The sequence below is a fragment of the Pelophylax lessonae genome (genome assembly GCF_965119305.1).
Source record: "Pelophylax lessonae genome assembly, chromosome: 6".
Taxonomy (NCBI): Eukaryota; Metazoa; Chordata; class Amphibia; order Anura; family Ranidae; genus Pelophylax; species Pelophylax lessonae.
Window position 1 is genome coordinate 211,164,907 of NC_138773.1, and position 22,076 is coordinate 211,186,982.

The 22,076-nt window shown below is 40.1% G+C and overlaps 1 protein-coding gene across 4 annotated transcripts in view; it reads right to left on the bottom strand.

Moving 5' to 3' along the window:
- Window positions 1–22,076, bottom strand: part of SATB2 (SATB homeobox 2) — a 289,250-nt gene that overhangs the window by 78,917 nt on the left and 188,257 nt on the right. For all 4 annotated transcript variants that reach the window (XM_082261098.1, XM_082261096.1, XM_082261097.1 and 1 more), the window contains 2 exons: window positions 5,305–5,517; window positions 1,253–1,417 (listed from right to left, as the gene is read on the bottom strand). In XM_082261098.1, coding sequence (XP_082117224.1) covers window positions 1,253–1,417; window positions 5,305–5,517 — 378 coding nt within the window. The remainder of the gene's footprint in view (window positions 1–1,252; window positions 1,418–5,304; window positions 5,518–22,076) is intronic.

Genomic DNA, 22,076 nt, shown 5'->3' on the forward strand with positions numbered 1-22,076 from the left:
AAGGGTTAGAACCCCTGTCAGATTTTCATTGCTCTCTCTGTCCCCGCTAGAAGGATTCAATGTCTCTTTTTGTCCTAATGATAACTGTCGCTGAGACTAAAGTAATGAGAAATGCAAACTTTTGAGTGGTCAAGAGAAAAGAATTAAAGGGGTAATCTGCTAATAGGGCCTCTTGTTCCAGTTCCAATGGGGTTTCTTCCATTGGAGCTTATATGTGCTAGAAAACAAAATGTAAAATCTGGCAGCTTATCAGTCTTTGGATAGGAGGATAGTCTTTGCCTAGGAAGGATATTGAAGGAAGAACTCTCCAATGGGACCCAGAGGGCAAAAAAAAACTGATTGGGGTTTTAAATATTTCCTCCAAACTAGGGAAAAAGATTGGGCCTTATATATACTTTATTGGCAATATAAGTTACACACAGCAAAACAAGGGAAGTGTGAACTGGACAGCACAGTGGCTGAGTGGTTAGCACTTCCAACTGGCAGCGCTAGGATTTCTGGTTTGAATCCCAACCCTGATGCTACCTGCATGGAGTTTGCTTGTTCTCCCTAGGCATGCATGGGTTACTTCCCACACTGCAAAGACATGCTGGTAGGTAAATTTGCCTGTATGTATGAATGTGAGTTAGGGACCTTAGATTGTAGACTCCTTGAGGGCAGGGACTGATTTGAATATGCAGTATATGTAAAGCACTGTATACGTTGTTGGCACTATATAAGTACCTGTAATAAATAAATATTACAATATGGCAGCTGAGTTCCCAATTGGTTCAGACATACTCAACTACACCTGAAAAAAGGAGTGGAATCACACAATTCCAAAAAAAAAAAACAAAAAAAAAAAAACGAAACTGTAAATTACAGTTAGAGGTGTGAGCACACAAAAAGTTCTTCTTTACCTTTTAGTGAGCTTAGGTTGCATCGGAAAAGCAGCTTGCAAGAATAATATCAGGCATAGCATTTTTATTAGGTGGTGAAAAACTTTTTATATATCTTGATGCTATTTTTCCTACATAATAAACATTAAATTGTTGCTAAAAAAGAGATGTATCATCATTTCAAGATAAGATTATGAAATGAGGTGCTGGTAAACGGACTGGCGACATAGTGCTATTTTTTCCCTTTAGCCTGAAATAAGATAGGGTTATACCATCATGATTCTATGACCAGATGCAATGTTTTATAAGGTGTACTGGGGATACAGGATATCACAACAGATCATACAACTGGCTCCCCTTTCCAGCTCACTCACCTGACTTTTATTAGCAGCTACTTTGGCAAAGAGAGCTTGGGACACCTTTGCTCGTTTCATCTCCTGCTGAATTTCGTCGTAAACAGCAGCTGTGATGGTAACATTGGAAGATTCCCCTTCTACTTTCACCTGGATGTCGGATGTCGGAGTAGTGGCGGTTTTCATCTGTAGGGAGGTTGTGGGGAAGGGGGGAAAAGACAGAAACAAGAAAAATGTTTCAGCTGAGCCATCTGTGCAGAAATTGTCAAAGGACTCAGTAGGGTTGGTGCCAAGGAGCATTAGCTACGGTGGGACACTTCCTGTCCATTATTTTAATCAGGTTAATTGTGATTGGGAATAATTGCTGTTGGGGAACATGGAAGGAAAGAGACCTTGACTTTTTGTTCATGTGTTCAATAAATCTGTATGCAGGGGTTGTCAGTACAGTTTATATTTCATAATCCATTGGTTGGCACTTCATTAACCCTTTATCAGCTACAGCAAACATTGATGTTATAGACATACAAAACAATAAAAAATAATCTTTTTTTCCAATTGTTCAATGTGTAGTACTCTTTAATGTAAACCCATATGTACAGTATATATACATTATATACCTATGTACAGTATATTGATTTTTATGCTATACCAGGCAATGAAAACTTCCAATTTGTGAACATAAAACATGAATACAGAGTATATATGTAGAAACAAAGAAGAGCAACAACAGGAAAAGAAAAAGTGGTCCATTGAGTTTGCTATTACTTGTTTATTAGGATAGGTACAGCCAAATATACAGGCAGTACCTGAGTTACAAATATACGATTTACATACGATTCATACTTACAAACAGAGGGAGACAACAGGAAGTGAGAAGAAATCTACCCCTAGGAAGGGAAATCCTTCCTAGGGGTAGAAATGAGTTATCATGGGGAAAAAGGTGTCTCCACTAAAGCTTTATCACCAATCCTTGTTTCCACTACAACCCAAAATTTTCAAAATCCAATTGTCAGAGGGACAGAAAAAGAGGTGAAATCTTCTGAACAGGGGCACAGACAGCAAAACAAACATTACAGGGGTGTTAATGCCTCCCTATGCTATCCAAAAAATGTGTAAATTATTTTTTTGTCTGGAGTTACACTTAAAAAATTTACCTCTTGTTTGTAACCCAGGGACTGACTGTATATTTTATATAAGAGGCTAGAGACACAGTGGAGAGAGCCATCGCTGGACTTTCCATTTTTCAGTCCTCATTGAAGTCCTAGTGGTTTAAATTATTGTACCTGTACTGCCATCATACAGTGTGGGGGGGTCATTCACACCATAGCGCATGGGTTAGCCCGCACATAATGCGCATGCATGTGTTTTTTAACTTGCTCTGAGCTGCACTGCATTGCATTGTTAGCACATGTTACAGTGAGTTTTCTTTAATTACAGTTTTTTTTATTAACTTAATGCATTTATCCTGCACTGCAGCATGTCAGAACATGCTGTGTTACCTAGCAAAATGTTCCTGTTTTTTTCCCATCCCACAACACAAGGCCTTTTCTATTTGCATTGTTCTTGCATTTGGAGCCCATTGAGCAATGCAGCCCAACTTTGCCCGACCATGGTGTTAATGAGCTCTTATACCTGTATGAAGGCAAAACAAGACTACCACAAGACCACCAGTATTTCCTGTCTGCCTCAACACATGCCAATCTCAGTTAGATTTCTTTTCATGATGTCTAGTTTCACTGTAGCACAAGCACTTGCAAATCCTTTCATAATTTACCAACTTTCTACTTATGAAGGGGTTAACAAGGGGAAAACAATCGTAGTTATTGTACATGAGGTGTGTGTCTTCTGTTCCCTTCCTGTTGTCTGATAAAGTCTTCAGTGCAGGAACCAATTCTCCCAGAAAAAATGAGAAAATGGGTAAAGGTCTCTAAATAATAAATTACTACTCAATTTACGGCACTCCCTCATGTCCCTCTCATCCTTTATTAAACATGAACGTATGTCATCTGAGCACATAGCTCAAGTTACCATTATCCTCATTATGCTAACCAGTCGGACACCCAATTTCACCTAGGAAATGAGCGGAAATGAAAAGAGAAATTTCATTTTCGCATCTCGGGCCCCAGGTTGCTTCTGATTTGTGCCTTTAATGTTCTTAAACTGTTATTGTTATTTTCTCTATTCTGGCACACTGCTTTAATTGACTGATTCTGCCATCAGCTGACAAGTGAAGGGCAAAAGGAGAAGTATTCCTATGACTGGATGACACAGGGGTCTCATATATTTGTTACCTGTTCGTTTCAGAATGAACACTGGTGAATGGTAAAGCCTGCTGAATAAAAGAAGAACTCTGGTCCAATTAAGAATCAATTAAGTAGTGAATGAAATCACTAGAGATAACTGTACAAACTTTAGCATATTTTTGTAATTGAAGTGCAAGTATCATAGCTGTCCAAAGCTCTGTACCTTCAAAAGCTATATGTCTGTGCCCACCCACGCTACCACTTAATTCTAAAAGACAACACACATCATAATGGGTCAGAAGAGGGAAATTTTCCTCTGCATTATGGGAGCTGAGCCTTGTTTCTTGAATAACATTCACTCAGCTTTGACATGCTGAGAAGATGAAATGCTTATTCAGATTAACAATTCAAATGTTTTATCAGTACCTAGGACTTAGAGGCAGGATAACACCCCTAAAATGTATAAATGCACATAAGAGATTTAATTAAATCCCAAACATACAGGTTCATTATACATGACCAGAGGATCTTTTTTAATAGTTAATAATTTTGAAAAATGATTCACCTGCTACAAAAAGTAGTACATACAGTGGTAAGAAAAAGTATGCAAGCCCCTTGGAACTAACTGATTTTTTTGTGATCTGATCCTCATCTAAGTCCCAACAATAGACAAACACAATCCCAGGAATTCATAAATAATGGTGCAAACAGATTTTGCTAAAGTGTCTCTCATGCATTCTAAAAGCGATGCAGAAGGTGCCAAATTCATATACCTGTCTAGAACTCGTTCTGGAATTCATTGCACACTGTGTCACTTTTAGAATGCATGCAAGACACTTTTGCAATCTGTCTCTGTACGCCAAGAGAGAACTGGTCTTAATTAGCTCCACTTTTGTAAGATACGAACTGTTAGTATCTTATTTTGAATTTGGTGCATTCGCACCACAATGTAAAAGTTGCGCATTTTAGAACTACCTGAATTTGGTACAAATGTTTCATGAACACATCAAAAGAAGGGATTAACACCAGAAAAGTGGAAAAGCAGCTTGATTGCATTCACCCAGTTTAGGTGGATAACATACAATCAATTCTAACTTCTAATGTCTTTATTGAACATACCCATTAAATATTCACAGTGACGGAAGAAAAAAGTAAGTGGCAGTGCATAGCTTGTGAAAACCACCTTTGACAGCAATGACTGCAAGCAAGCGCTTTAGGTAGTGCTGGGTCAAACAAAACTTCTTCAGCTCAGACACATTTTTGTAGGATATCTGGTATGAATGGCTCTCTTGAAGTCATTGCACAGCATCATTAAGGGATAAGGTCTGGGCTCTGACTGGGTCACTCCTAAAGGCGCATTTTCTTTTTCTGAAGTCAGGATTTACTTAGATGCTTAGATTGATTGTCCTGCTGCATCACCCAACTTCGACAATTTTTTTTTTTTGTTACAGTACTCATCAAAATTCAGTTTACTGCTATAAAAGGTAATTTAAAGGAACCCTAAAAGGAGTATATAAGCTACCACTGCAGATCTCTTTAAAAATGCTATTTTTGGGCTGACTCTTCTTCAGAATGTCAGAGTCAAGTCACAACTTCTGGTCTGCAAATTTCCCTCATGTCAGTGTTAAAAAAGTATTGAAGCCATTGGAATTTTCATTAGCATTTTGAGAAAAGACAAAAAGGCAGCCTCCATATTCTTTTTCTAGAAGATTCCTTTAAATAACAATGAATCCAGTCATATGTGTTTTGAAACACATTTTAGGTTTTCATCTTACAAGGCTTGGCAGTATTCCGGCCTTCTAAGAGATGTACTAAACAGATTGGACATACCTGTGGAACTCGAGATGAGCTAGGACTGCTAGAGGATGAAGACAGTAGGCTAACATTGGGGTTCATACTTCTTTCCCTTTCATCCTGATAGATCCGATCTCTCTCCACTTCTGGTAAATTTAAGAAGTTCTGCATCGCCCTCAGGTTCACCAGCAAAGACTGGGATGCTGTTCTGGGATCTTCTTCCTTACGCAAGATTTCTGACAGCAAACCCTGGTCACACACATTGAACAGATATTTTAGTATTTAAGCAGAACAATATAGATAATGCCCAGAAATGGTTATAGTTGGTGCCACAACCCAAACATTAAGTGTATTGGAAAAAACAGGGCAAGAAGGGACTTTTCGGGCACCGAACAAACAAAATTGAAAAAACAATATATTCATTTCAGACTCATTTTTAAAAAATGCACAAAACACTGTGCATTTATGAACACATAATGTTGTTTTGCTCCATCAAACATATAAAAACCACCATGAATTACAAAGGCATACAAAATGCAAAAAAACCCAAACGCGTTTCAATTCTTGACACGAATCTTCCTCAGGGGATGTATCACATGTATCACAATGGTAAAGTGTAAAATATAAGCACAATATCACATACAAGAAATTCATACAAGAAATAGAAAAGCAGTTGTTAACAAAGATATATATATATATATATATATATATATGTATACAGTATCTCACAAAAGTGAGTACACCCCTCACATATTTGTAAATATTTTATTATATCTTTTTATGTGACAACACTGAAGAAATGACACTTTGCTACAATGTAAATTAGTGAGTGTACAGCTTGTATAACAGTGTAAAATTGCTGTCCCCCTAAAATAACTCAACTCAGCCATTACTGTCTAAACCACTGGCAACAAAAGTGAGTTCACCCCTAAGTCAAAATGTCCAAATTGGGCCCAATTAGCCATTTTCCCTCCCTGGCGTCATGTGACTCGTTAGTGTTACAAGGTATCAGGTGTGAATGGGGAGTGTGTTAAATTTGGTGTTATCGCTCTCACTCTCTCATACTGGTCACTCAAGTTCAACAATTCACCTCATGGCTAAGAACTCTCTGAGGATCTGAAAAAAAGGATTGTTGCTCTACATAAAGATGGCCTAGGCTTTAAGAAGATTGCCAAGACCCTGAAACTGAGCTGCAACACGGTGGCCAACACCATACATCGGTTTAAAAGGACAGGTTCCACTCAGAGCAGGCCTCGCCATGGTCGACCAAAGAAGTTGAGTGCATGTGCTCAGCATCATATCCAGAGGTCGTTTTTGGGAAATAGACGTGTGAGTGCTTCCAGCATTGCTGCAGAGGTTGAAGGGGTGGGGGGGTCAGCTTGTCAGTGCTCAGATCATACGCCACACTTTGCATCAAATTTGTTTGCATGGCTGTCATCCCAGAAGGAAGCCTCTTCTAAAGATGATGCACAAGAAAGCCGTAAACAGTTTGCTGAAGACAAGCAGACTAAGGACATGGATTATTGGCACCATGTCCTGTGGTCTGATGAGACCAAGATAAACGTATTTGGTTCAGGTGGTGTCAAACGTGTATGGCGGAAACCAGATGAGGAGTACAAAGACAAGTATGTCTTGCCTACAGTCAAGTATGGTGGTGGGAGTGTCATGGTTTGGGGCTGCATGAGTACTGCCGTCACTGGGGAGCTACAGTTCATTGAGGGAACCATGAATGCCAACATGTACTGTGACATACTGAATCAGAGCATGATTCCCCCCCCCCCCTTCGGAGGTGTGATATGATAACGACCCCAAACACACCTTCAAGACGACCACTGTCTTGCTAAAGAATCTGAGGATTATAGTGATGGATTGGCCAAGCATGTCTCTACACCTAAACCCTATTAAGCATCTGTGGGGCATCCTCAAATGGAAGGTGGAGGAGTGCAAGGTCTCTAACATCCACCAGCTCCGTGATGTCATCATAGAGGAGTGGAAGAGGACTCCAATGGCAACCTGTGAGACTCTGGTGAACTCCATGCCCGAGAGGGTTAAGGGAGTGCTGGAAAATAGTGGTGGCCACACAAAATATTGACACCCTGGGCCCAATTTGGATATTTTTACTTAGGGATGTACTCACTTTTGTTGCCAGCTGTTTAGACATTATTGGCTGCGTGTTAAGCTATATTGAGGGGACAGCAAATTTACACTACTTTACATTGTAGCATAGTGTCATTTCTTCAGCGTTTTTACATGAAAAGATATAATAAAATATTTACAAAAATTTGAGGGGTGTACTCACTTTTATGAGATACTGTATATATATATATATATATATATATATATATATATATATATATGGGACCCATGCATGTAAGTAACTTACAAAATCAGCAGTTAGGCGACGGTCATACTTCCTGGGAGGAGCGATACATCTCTCATAATTTTCATTTTTTTATATTTCTGATAATTTATTTTTCCTTTACCCTACTTATTCGCCCCATTTTTATCCATATTTACAGATGGGATACGATTGCACTTAAAAAAAGATATCTTGATAGAAGTCCTCCATTACCTCCCTTGGTGGTTGAATCTTTTGATTTTTGTCAATTAAAGTAATTTTCACCTTCATGTGTGGATCAGAAGTGTATCTAATATACTATATACAAACTTTCTGAACTAGACATCTATATACTCTAGATATATATATATATATATATATATATATATATATATATATATATATATATATATATATATATATAACTTTTTTTTCTTTTAACACATTTTTATATTTTGTTTTTTCCGCGTTTAGTGGGAATTCTGCGGTGTCCTTTGAACTCCCTCAAGACGCATCCATTTCTTTTGTTTTTCAGAGGTATCATGACTATGATACATCCCCCTGAGGAAGATTCGTGTCAAGGATTGAAACGCGTTTATTTGCATTTTATATGCCTATTTAATTTCATGGTGGTTTTCATATGTTTGATGGACCAAAGAATCATTATATGTTCATATATGTACTGTGTTTTGTGTATTTTTTTTAAATGAGTCTAAAATAGATGTATTGTTCTTTTAAATGTTGTTTGATGCCTGAAAAGCCCCCTTTTGCCTTGTTTTTTTTCCAATAGTGTTTAAGCACACATGAATAACATTTTAATAAAACATTTTACAGTGACTTTATGGCTTTGCAAACTAGGAGTTAAGGAATCATACCTAGCCCACCTCTATATGCTGAGAGAATTACCAATGTGCTGGGTATGTCATGTGTGATGTCAGCAATCTCTCAAGACTTCAAAGGCAATTAAGGTAACATAGAATCAGAAAATAGTCTCTTTCTATGCTCATACTGCTGTTGGTTTACTAACGGAATAGAGACTGTTCACCTACCTAGAACCTAATGTTCAGATTGTTAAAAAATAAGGTAAACTTTTAAATATCCATTTGTAAGTAAGGGGATTTTAAAAAAAAGCGTATTTACTTGCCCGTGATTGGGTATTCAAAGTTACACTGCTTCATATTATTTTATGTACTTTGCAAAGCAAACATTCACTTTTTTATGTGAACAGGGTTTGTTTCTTCAGTAAATGAACCCATTGTGTGGATTGTGTAATTGGACGATACATCACAAGTTCCCTATTGTCATTATCAGATAAAACATAAGATCACCCAAAATCAGGTTCCATCAGCTGAATCTCCCTTTATTTTTTCCTAAAGTAATGTACAAGATGGTTGTCAGAGGTCAGTGAATGCAACCAGGAATCACCCCAACACCAATTTTTAAGTAAACTGTGTCTCTGATGTCATTTGTGACTAGGTAATCATAAAGTAACGCTTGTATTAACAAATTGTGTTGTATGTGATCATGTAAGCTTCAGCCCATTAGTAAAGATCCAAGCACATGTGTTAATGTCTTCAAAAACATTACACAAACCAACATAACCATGTAATATCAGGCTCCAAAATACATGTAAGAGTCCTTAGCAATGTGCCTTCACTCACATCCTACCCTTGAAATCTGGTAATATAGATAGATAAGGTAAACAGCAACAAAACACTTTTCTTTAGTAGAGTAAGGAACTGTTAGAAACTTTGTCAGGTTTTTTATTAATACCTGTAATAGGATTAATTTACTGTTCACTTTGCAGGAGAAATTGTCTTTTACAAACCAATTTTCCCTAGAACTTAGTGAATATGGTGAAGTTTAACTTTGCAAAGAATACCCAATCACATGCAAGAAAAATCAAAACAGCATTTTTTGTTTGCATATAATTGGACGATGAAAGTCAGCAGAGCCTCGCCTCATTCACTAATTTCTGGGGCAAATTTCCTTGCAAAGTGTAACTTCCCTTGCCTCATTCACTAATTTCTGGAGCTAATTTCCTTGTAAAGTGTAACTTCTCTTGCCTCATTCACTAATTTCTGGAGCAAAATTCCTTGCAAAGTGTAACTTCCCTTGCCTCATTCACTAATTTCTGGGGCAAATTCCCTTGCAAAGTGTAACTTCCCTTGCCTCATTCACTAATTTCTGGGGCAAATTCCCTTGCAAAGTGTAACTTCCCTTGCCCCATTCACTAATTTCTGGGGCAAATTCCCTTGCAAAGTGTAACTTCCATTGCAATTTGCACTAAATGGTTAGTTCACCTGTCTATGCAGAAAAGTAGCATCTGTAGATAAAAACAAAAGTTGGAGATTGCCCTTGCTATAGGTAAGTTTGCTATAGGTAATTCTTTGCACAGAATACCCAATCACATGCAAGAAAAATAAAAACAGCATTTTTTGCTTGCACATGATTGGATGATGGAAGTCAGCAGAGCTTCGCCTTATTCACTAATTTCTAGGGGCAATTTTCCTTGCAAAGAGTACAGCCTATTTGCCTTAAATGGTTAGTTCACATGTCTATGCAGAAAAGAAGTTGGAGAATGCCCTTGCTATAGGTGTAGGCCCTTTACGCATCTTATGAAGCCTGACTGGAAAACTTCTAGGACCTTGCTAAGGATGTTGCTATAGGACACCTAGCTGTTACCATTCACCTTCACCATCACAGAAGAGAGCTTTAACCACTTTACCACTAGAGCATTTTGCTGTCTTACGTCTGGGCCACTTTTTGCGATTCAGCGCTGTGCGACTTTAACTGACAATTGCGCGGTCATGCGACACCATACCCAAACGAAATTTATGTCCTTTTTTTCCCACAAACAGAGCTTTCTTTTGGTGGTATTTGATCACCTGTGCTATTTTTACTTTTTGCGCTATAAACAAAAAAAGAGCGTTTATTTTGAAAAAATAACAATATTTTTAAAAATTTTTTATATGAAATTCCCCCCAAAAAAGATGTAAAAACCAATTTTTTTTTAAATTTTTGGCCAATTTGTTTTCTGCTACCCATGTTTGGTAAAAAAAAATCTCAATAAGTGTATTTTGATTGGTTTGCGCAAAAGTTATTGCGTTTACTAACTAAGGGAAAGATTTCTGTCATTTTTGGTGTTTTTTTTTTTAACGAGTAATGGCGGCGATCTGCGATTTTTTTTGCGGGACTGCGACGTTGCGGCGGACAGATCGGACCCTTGACTGACATTTTTGACACTTTTGGGGGTACCAGTGACATTACTGCAGTAATCAGTGCTATAAATATGCACTAATACTGTAAAAATGACACTGGCAGGGAAGGGGTTAATTTTATTGGAGAGGGAGGGGTTAATGTATGCCTGGTGCTTACTAACGTGTGGGGGGGGAGGTGACTGAGTGAGCCAGGGACAGATCGGATGTTCAGCTATGCTGAACACTCCGATCTGTCACTCCCTGTCACTTAGGAGATCCGCCCGCTCTGTCTACACAGGCGGGCGGATCTCCAAACTGGATTCCCCGACGATCGGGGCAGAGCAGCGGCGATCGCCGCCGCTCCTCCCCTGGCCCGACTCCCGCTGTGAATGAAAACAGCGGGAGCGCGCCTCCGGCGGCGCGCGAGCGCCGCCTACAGGGGCAGGAGTCCAGCGACGTAGGATAACGAGCCACTGTGCCGCAGTAGCAGCACAGTGGCTAGAGGTCAAGTGGTTAAAACACTGAGCTCAGAGGAACTGTAACCAGGGAAATAAAGAAACTGAATCAGAGAAAGAGCTTGATCCTATGATGGCGAAAGTGAACAGTAGCAGCTAAGCTTTTTTTAGCAACGTCCTTAGAAACATCCTAGGAGTTTTCTAGTCACGATTCAAGAGGTACGTAAATGGCCTACACATATAGCACATCATTCAAGAATGATATAGCATCATTCAACTTTGGTCAAAGCTGCACAGTTTGTTTTTATCTACAGACATCCCTTATCTGCATAGGCAGTTTTTTTGGTAAAGGTGAACTATGCCTTTAGGTATATCACATCAAATATGTTTCTTTTATGGAGATCCCCCCCCCCCCCCCCCCAGTTTCTGCATAATACTCACCTTGGGACAGAAGGTATTGGGGAAATATTTTTAATAAGGACAAGGATAGTTCAAAATTCTGACAAAGAACCCTAACTCTTCCACACGCTATCCTAAATGTAAAAAAAAAAAAAAAAAGCCTTACTTGCGATCCTAACTTTAAGGTCAACAAACGAATGTTTGCTTACAAATGCCTATAAAAAGATACCCGTATAGTTCTTATATAGTACTGAAATCTATAAACAGCCTAAAGTGAAAAAAGAGGACATTTTTACAAAGGAATGCTGTTTGATAGGATTCTATGTAAAACTGTTGAGCCAGCATCCTTCTACAAACTTTACTTGAAATTTGCTTTGTCCATGGGGCATGCAAAACCAAAGGACGAGATGTTCATGTATGACAGAGAAAATACATTTTAAAAAATATACAGATCTGTCCTACTCTAATTATGAATACTTTGTCTGTGCTGTTCGTGTCCCTTCTTGGGATCACTAGAGATCACTGTCAAAATTTCAAGTTGTCACTAGAACTGGGAAAAAAGGGAAAATCTTCCAGGGGGGCAGTGACATCAGATTCCTTCCCACTTCTAGAGGACAGGAAGAGAAAGGAAGTCTCCCCAATGGGACACAGCTAAAATGAGAAACCTAATAGGGATTTACCCATTTCCATCCAAGATGCAAAGAGAACGTTTTTGGCTCTAACTTTCCAGCATTTCTATTTTTCAATACAAATACCCCTAGTATAAAAGGACCAATAGGGAGGGTTAGGAGGAAGGCAGGGATAGGGCCAAGCTCAACTTTTTTTTTTTTTTTTTTTAAGAGTTGAGATTTGCATCTTAATCTACTAATTGTGACATGTGGTGTTAACACTGCTTATGTATTTTTTTTTGTTATCCCATACTCTATAGGATATAGATACTCTATACTATATTTAAAGGATAACATGTATCATGTAACATGTTCAGTATCTGCCCCCCCCCCCCCTCTCATGACAGCGGGTCCGAGATATTCTCCCCACCTGCTGTCACAATTCAAAAAGGGCGTGGCTATGCAGAGCTCTACTCACACAGCTATGTCATTCATACACAGATCCCTCCCTGGCCGGCTGACTTCTTAGAGTTCTCAATGAACTATCAAGGTGCTGATGAGCTCTAGGTAGTTCATTGAGCTTCCTGTCATTCAGTAACTGCCTGCTTGTATCGGAGGTACGGACAGACAACTTAATTGACAGTCTGCAGGAGAGGGGCATTACTCCCACAATGAGCTCATCGTGGGTGCAATGTTTTACAAGCTCCTAAAAAAAAATGCACATTTTTTTTACCTGCAAATTTTTTTTGTAAAGGTGAACAGGTTTTTATTAAGGACAGTGTTACAAGACAGATTTTTTTTCCATCTGAAAAACAACACCATGCAAATCTTTCTCTGAGCTAATAATCTGCATCATCTGAGAGTGTAGGTCACTGGGAAACACGGATAATGTCACATATGCAGCCTTTGTATGGGGGATGATACATATCTCTGAAACAGTGGCAGACATAAAATTACAGGCATGAAAACCTCTTTGGCTTTGTTCTTAGAGTATGTGAAGACAGGTTCTTACAACACAACATATCGCAAACAGTGTTATAGATCAAACACCTTTAACCACCTCAGCCCCGGAAGGTTTTATTCCCTTAATGACCAGGCCATTTTTTGCGATACGACACTGCATTCCTTTAATTGACAATTGCACTGTCGTGCGACGCTGTACCCAAATAAAATTTATGTACGGAGGAGGCACTGTGAGGGTTTTTTTGCCTGCAGGAGGCACTGTAAGAGTTTTTTTTTTCCCACAAATAAAAAGGTATTTGATTACCTCTGCGGTTTTTATTTTTTGCACTATAAACAAAAAAAATACCAACAATTTTGAAAAAAAAAAAAAAACAATGTTTTTGACTTTCTGTTATAAAACACATCCAATAAAAAAAAAAAAAAAAGAGGGAGATCTGAGTTCCTGATTAGCAGGGACACAATCTCTCTCTTCCTGTCTGACAGAACAGCGGTCTGCCTTGTTTACATAGGCAGATCGCCGTTCTGTCATTCTCCTGAATGTTTACAGATAACCAGAAGCCATCACAGCCCCCGGACCCGCTGATTGGCTCCCGCTGTGTCAAATGACAACAGGAGCGAGGCTCCGGAAGCGCGCATGCGCCCCCCTAGAGCCCTTCAACAAAATGTACGTACAGGTACCTGATTTTGAATTTAATGGCCGCCCTGCCACAGTAAATGTACATGGGGTGGTTCTAAATTGGTTAACAGCAGTAACAATACAGTCAAATGTAGAGTCTCTTATTAGCAGTAGACATTGTACTAGTGAGCAGCTTACAGCATATTTAGAAGAAAACGTATTTGCCAACTCTAGTCTAGCAGCATATTGGAGGATAAAGGGCCTAATTTACTAAAGCAAATGTACCAGGGTAGGGATTAAGCACTACAGTTTTCTTGCATTGCAGGGCCCCATGAACAAGCGCACAGCTCTTCATACGCTGATGTGTGTATGTGTGTTTGGAGTCCAACACTCAATGCTCCTCCTGTGTCCTATGTTCCGATAATCAAACTAATTAACACTACCGCTCCAAAACATCATCTAGCACTACTCCGTCCTACAGTACAGCTGGGTGCCAACACCCAGAAGCCCGCCTCTGCTCCAATACGGCACACAAGTCAAAAAGGTAGTGATGATACATCCAATAAATTTAATGGGCAAGCAATAGGAGCCAACAGTGCACACAGGCCATCTCCCACTTGAAACCTGGCCCTACAGTATGGGTGCTCAACCTGTTGCCCTCAAGCTGTTGCAAAACTACAAGTCCCATCATGCATCTGCCTTTGGGAGTCAAGTTTGTAACTGTCAGCCTTGCAATGCCTCATCAGACTTGTAGTTCCACAACAGCTGGAGGGCCACAGGTTGGGCACCCATGCCCTAATGTGTTTCACCCCTAGAAGGCTAAACCATAAGGACTCCTCTGTGAAATACATTAGGGTGTGGCTTCAATTGGAAGGTTGCTTGTTTGTGCTGCTCATTCCTATTTCTTGTTGATTAAATGTTTCAATGTCACTGAAACACAGCCCCATCTTTTTTGATTTATGCTCTAATGAAGTTCACTAAGGTATGCTTGTGTCAACATTTTAAGTGAAAATGTAAAAGAATGAAAATAAGATGATAAGTTTGTTAAACAATGAAATGTACATGTGCCAAGCAAACGAAAAGCATGTAAGCTATGCTGTCATGGCAAAAAGCTAATTTCAAATTTATTATTGGAATCTCCATTCTAAGCACCAGCATATGGAATCTCAAAGGCCGGCTGTTGCATGATGTTCTACAACTATGCAACAATACAGTGGAGTCTATCAGGAGGCACTGTGAGGGGTGGGATATCGGGAGGCACTGTGAGGGATGGGCTATCAGGAGGCACTGTGAGGGGTGGGCTATCGGGAGGCACTGTGAGGGGTGGACTATCAGGAGGCACTGTGAGGAGTGGGCTATCAGGAGGCACTGTGAGGAGTGGGCTATCAGGAGGCACTGTGAGGGGTGGGCTATCAGGAGGCACTGTGAGGGGTAGGCTATCAGGAGGCAATGTGAGGGGTGGACTATAAGGAGGCACTGTGAGGGGTAGGCTATCAGGAGGCACTGTGAGGGGTGGACTATAAGGAGGCACTGTGAGGGGTAGGCTATCAGGAGGCACTGTGAGGGGTGGGCTATCAGGAGGCACTGTGAGGGGTTGGCTATCAGGAGGCACTGTGAGGGGTGGGCTATCAGGAGGCACTGTGAGGGGTGGGCTATCAGGAGGCACTGTGAGGGTGGGCTATCAGGAGACACTGTGAGGGGTGGGCTATCAGGAGGCACTGTGAGGGTGGGCTATCAGGAGACACTGTGAGGGGTGGGCTATCAGGAGGCACTGTGATGGGTGGGCTATCAGGAGGCGCTGTGAGGGGAGGGCTATCAGGAGGCACTGTGAGGGGTGGGCTATCAGGAGTCAGTTTGCCCTCAATGGGTCTCAATAACCCAGAAGACAATCAGAAAATATGAATTTTTACAGGAGGACAGCAATGGTAACTTGGAATTCTTCTCATGGCTGGTTTCCTTCCCTACTGTAAATTTGCTAATGGCTAGTATGCCAGAGGTCATATGGGAGCTTTTAGCAAATTTAGTGAAAACCTAAGCACTTTGAGGCCATTGTTACTTTGTAAACATTTTGGTTTTGCCAACAACCTGTCACATAAGTGTGTTGATGGATATTTCATTTTTTAGAAGTCGCATTTCTTCCATCAGGGAAAAAACGAGTTAAACATCATCAAAATTATGAAAAAAAATTGTCACATGACTTGGGCTGAAAAAGCTCATCTGACATCAGCTGTACCCAATACACATTTGCTTTTACATTTTGACAGAGATTATTTTCTCACATGACACAATTAAGCGAGGTAACAGATCATTTATTATTTGTTTCCATGCCTTGCATGGCTATAATGTAGAATCCCACACATCAAAGAAACACCAGCACAGGCATAATTACCTAAAAAGGAAAGCCAACATTTTATGTAAAAATAATTTCCCACACTTGTGTCATTATCGAAATATTTCACAAAAACATTTGCTTTTATTAATAGCCATTTTCCACGCAGCCCCTCTTGTAAATATGTCAGTTTTCCATTACACACCAAATGATCTAACCTGCTTTTTTGTCACCTGCAAATAATTAGACACTCAATATGCAAAGCAACCTCCTTGAAGAAAAACAAATGGTCATAATTCTGTTTAATTGTACCTAAATGAGGCAGAATTTATTTTTAAAGTGATAGACACCAGGTGTGTGTTACTCAATGTTGTGTTTCAGTATAGCATATGCATTTTAAATCTTAAGAGTTTGTAGTTGTCAACTATGTTTTAATATGAGTGACTAGAAATCTAGATCGATCTAGGATTATTAAATATTTTTGAGGACATTGGCTTATTGTTCATGCAAATATGACTAGTTGAACTCTTAGGGGCTCATTTACCAAAGGCAAAAAGACTGTGCACTTTGCAAAAAGGGCAGTTGCACTCTATAAGTGCAGTTGCTCCAGAGCTTAATAAATGAGGTAAAGCTTCACTTTGCAAAAAGTACACAATCATGTGTATGGAAAATAAAAAAACAAAATGCATTTTTGCTTGCACATAATTGAATGATAGAAGTCAGCAGAGCTTTTCCTCATGTAGGCTCCTTTCACACGGGCGGTGCGCCTGACGGAGTCTGTTCTGCTCAGTGGGGGGATCGATCTGCCGATCTCCGCTGAGCATGCGGATGACAGCTCCGTCTCTGCTCTGTGTGCGGAGATGGAGCTGTCAGATCCCGCTCTCCTTTATGGGGAGATCGGATGAGAACAAACCGCCTGTCCGTTCTCATCCGATCCGATTCTCCAGATGGATGGAAAATAGGGTTTCCATCCGTCCAGATTTCACAGACAGGATCGGATTGGATAGCAGCGGGTGTCAGCGGAGATGTCCATTGGGCTGCATGGAGCATCCGATCTGGTCCGCCTAAAAAACTGACAGGCGGATTGGATCGAAAAGCCCATGTGAAAGGGCCCTTACTAAGCTCTGGAGCAATGGCTTGCAGAGTGCAACTGCACTTTGCAAAGTGCACAGTGTATTTGCATCTAGTAAATCAAGTCCTATGTACCAGTTTAGCCTGGCAATTTGACGCTTCGGATATTTGCCAGGGATTTTGGTATACCTGGAAATTTTAGGCTGGAACCTAAATCATGCTGCTAAAAACACCGTAGCAACCACTTGAACACAATTAAAGCATTGTGTGAACAAATATTCATGGTTATGAATAATAGTATAAATAGTCATTACTACAGGCTATGTGTGCAGCTTACACTATAGGGAGGCCTTTGTTCCATTTGCTTAGCTACTGACTGCTACTCTAAGCAATTAATCACAAAGTAATTTGGTATTGAGGTACTAAGCATTGCCTGGCTTGCTCTAGCATTAGGGCCCAATCACATGATGCACTACCGCAATACTTTGTTTTTTTTTAATAACGTACTGCATCAAGGCAGTCCATTTATTTTAAATGGGTTCAAGTGCATCTAAACACACCAAAATATGGTCATGGCCCTTTTTTAAAGCAGTGGGCCACAACACATGTACATTGTGGTATGCTGCGCTGCTTTAGAAGTGCACTAGGGTGCCATTTAAAAGTGGTGTTCTCTGTTTTAACATTTTTCAGTCAGCCCTTATCTATGCTTTTTAAATGGGAAATCTAGGGAGTCTATCTATTTATGTTTTCACCCATATTTACACATTTTTCATCCATTTTGCCACTTGAAAGTTTGTGAAGCTTGAGTGAAAGTTGTGTGAATCAGGTGAAAATATTGATAAATAGACCCTTTTAGAAATACCCAATTACAAAACACGTGGAAGAACAATGTTAGATGCCAAGGTTTTAGTAAAGAAGTTAACGCCCTCTGCATTAGGAAATGACTCTAACACATTTCCTGCCTGGTCTTTGGGCTACTAATGATTATTACCACACTAACATTTTCAGAAAGTCAGCAGTGATGGCCTCCATCTATTTTTCTGCTCAGGTTTCCATTAAAAGAAACAATAGCTGGAAGCAGGTTTCATATATGATGTTGCAACCTAAAAGTTAATATGTAATGAATGATCGAAAGGTATCTCCAGCCAAAACATTTTCTTTTTAGTTTTGAGAAGGTTGTGGAAGGGTTAGAATCTCAACAATTTTTAACTGCTCTCTGTGGCCTATTAAATAATTTCATCAGGCCAGGATGTGCAAGGAAATGTCCAACATGGACACCACCAAAAATACAAACAACTATTTTAGTTGCGGAAAGCTAGAACTCCCATGAGATTTTATCTGCTTTGTCCCCAACTGAGATTTTTCTACACTTTCAGCCCTGGTCACATAATTGTTACTTTTCTGCTGAGGCTTGCTGCGTTCTTTGTGTACTATTTTTTAATGCATAAAGGATTTATGCAATGCATACTGGTTGTGCCGTCACCCATCTGTCTTTGAATTATTTGCAACATCAATGAGCAGGACAAGTACTTGGCTGTCAGCGCAGGCAAGCGTGGATCCGCCTGCAGCGGTTTCAGCTGTGCTGTTTATTTTAAGGAAAATCTTCTTAACAAAAACTCAGACACCAAAACAATTTGACAGGGGTTCTTAAGCTTCTACACTGTGCAAAAACATTTTACTTAGATCTATATTTAAATCAACTAGTCAGGTTCATGCATCATTTTTAGAAACTTTTTAGTAGGGAATCCAGTAGAGCAGATCTTTACTGCATCTACTGGATTTCCTACCGCTGCCACTCTGATCTGTGCCCTTGTGAGTTAGGAGAGTTAAGGGGCTAGGGCATGGCTGTAAAGGATGGGGGACAGAGGTTGATGTGAAGGGGGGCAGAGAAGGACACTTATGTGGGGGGGTGATGAGGGACAGAAGACAACATTACTGTGGGGGGGGTGGTGAAGGGGAGCAAAGGAAAAAATTACTGTGGGAGGGGGTAAAGGGGGACAGAGGAGGACATTACTGTGTGGGGGATGAGAAGGGGGCAGAGGAGGACACTAATCTGGGAGGGGGGGGTGAGGGAGGCAGAGGAGAACACTAATGTAGGGGGTAAAGGGGGGGGCAGAGGAGGACATTACTGTTGGGGAGTAATGTAAACAGGGGCAGAGGACTGTTGGGGGTAGTGTTGATGTGATGGAGGTTTTATAAGAATACTGAGAAGGGGAAGGGGGTACTGTGATGTGAAGTGTGGGGCTGTGATGTAAAGGAGGGGGGGGTTGTGATATGCAGGGGGGACTGAGGACACTGATGTATGAATGGGATTGAGATGTAAGAGGAGGGGGGGCTGTGATGTGAAGGATCCCAGTCATTGCACAAACATGCGATTCTGCAAAAACCCCTGCTTTAAATAGCAAAAACATACACTCCTTGTGAATCTAACAATGTAGGGCAGCTTACAATAAATACGGAAGACTTGATTATGCTTTATTAACCCATTAAAACTAAACAAAGATCCACCTCTTAAAAATGCGAAATGACTATTTGTCATGTTAAGTCCTATATGTCAATATTATCCACACTTTTCATCTGAGACATAAAAGATTAGGACCTGATCACTCCAGTAGATGAGTTTGAAAGCAACTGCTGGTGTGTGGTGTGAGGACAATAGTGTTAATGCGCTGTAGGACATTACACTGTTTACTTTCTTTGTGCAGACTTTATTAAAATGTCACAAAGTGACATTTTATTAGGTGCTACTGGGAGTAACGTGATTCAATTCGGTGAATTGCTTCACATCCTGCTGGGCTGAAAAGAGTAATGTGGGCCATACACAACACTGCAATCTTGTGGTGTGAACTGACATGATAGAGAGCAAGGCTCACATTAGGACTGTGCTGGGCATGGCTGTCCAGGCTAGATCCAATGAGTGTGAACAGGCCCTGAAGCACAGTCAACTTCTTATCAGTATACATGTCCAGTTCAGAACTTTTAACACACAGTAACTTTCTATAATATGACTATTGGGTGCTGGGCAGTAGCATGTTCTTGATTATGCTGGTATTTCTAGTATTATAAATACTGTATGTTTAATTACGGTATTTTACACAGCGCGCTCTATTTTTTACTATGGTAAAAAATGGTAATGCCCAAATAGTAAAGTGATGGTTTAAAGCTACTATGAGCTTTTTTTTATTACTGTCTTTGTCCTTGTTGAGGAGTTTCCACCTGTCTTACTAGCAGGACAGAAAATTATGGAATATTTCGGCAATGGGGACACAAGAACTGGAAAAGGGGAGTAGGAGAGAGGAAGGCTTGCTTCTCCTATTCCCTCTCCTGAATAACGCCATAGACCTGTTTTTATTGTTGGAGGCCTCAATTAAATCTGGTCATGCTGCTTCAATACAGGAACTGGAAGTTCCTCTTTCACTGGACCTTTTCCATCTACTTGCCTTGAGTACTTCTGGCCTGGGCAGTCTTTGTTTACTCTTGTCTGGATTTTTATACTACCAGTACCTAATTAAAAGTGTACATTTGACATTATTCAGTTTGGGGGGGGGGGGGGCAGGCGAGGTCCTTTCATCTTGTCTCTACTAAGGGGCTCAGAATATTGTGAACTTGTGTAACTGAGAAACTAAAGGACAAATCATCCAAATATGAGAAATTGTAAAATAAAAGTAATTGCTTTTATAACATATGTCTGTGATGTTATAAATTATAACGCAGAGTATGTTTTAAAATCACACTGATCCAAGGAACTTGTTACTGCTCAATCCTGTTTTTGAGAACCCTTGTATAAGCATAATTTTAAATGTATAGGACATTGTGGATGACATAAATTTACATATTGTAAATTGATGTTGTAGTTCAAATGGTATTAGGGTATTCGTAATTAATAGGGTGATAATTGCGATATTCAAATGCTTTATTTATATGCATTTTTTTATGTATGCATAGTCAAAACTATTTCTAGCTTTGGAATAAGTAGAGAAGGATGTAAGCCCTGTCAGTTTATTATTTCCTTTATGTATCCTGTTGTGGAAATTTCCCTCCAATTCCTGTCCTAGAGATACAGCAGAAAGTAAGAAGAAATTTCTACAAAGTGAATGGAACTTATACAGTTGTCACTGAAAGAGGTGTTCCCACTGGAAAATGTATCCACGCTTCTTGTTCCGATGACAACTCTAACATGTTGGATTTCTCGTCACTTTCTGTCTCTGTGACACTGGTCACCAGGATAAATAAACAGGCTTAATCTACACAGCAAGGACACATACAGCTAACTGATAGATAGTCTATCAGTAACCATGGCATTGAAGTGTCACTAAACCTACACCATAAAAAACTATCAATAAATGGTATAATACATGCTGTTCACACTCCCTCAGTCACTATGAGATTCATTTTCTGTATTATGAAAAAAAAACCTGGTTGATCCTGCTGCTCTTTATCTCCCCCTTCTGTTCATGTCCCCAATGCAGATATTTTGCAGAGCAGTGTTGTCAGTTCTGCACATGCTCAGTTTTCAGTGCGTTTCTATACTGAGCATTTCCTTCCTATCACATCTGAGCAGCCCATGTGACTATAGCATCACACATGTGTGCACAGTGTTAAATGACAGCCAACTCCCTACCTCCTCCTCCTCCGTGCCCACTAACCAGCTTCCCTCTTATTATAAGACACAGGTTGGAGGGGCGTGACATAGCCTGCGACTGGCAGAAATCCACACACATTGCCAAACAATAATAAAGATTTCACACTGCGAAACATGTAGGGTGGTGGGTTATGGTATACCTAGGGAACTTCTGACTGGCACCGGAACTTCATCTGGCCCAGCGTTA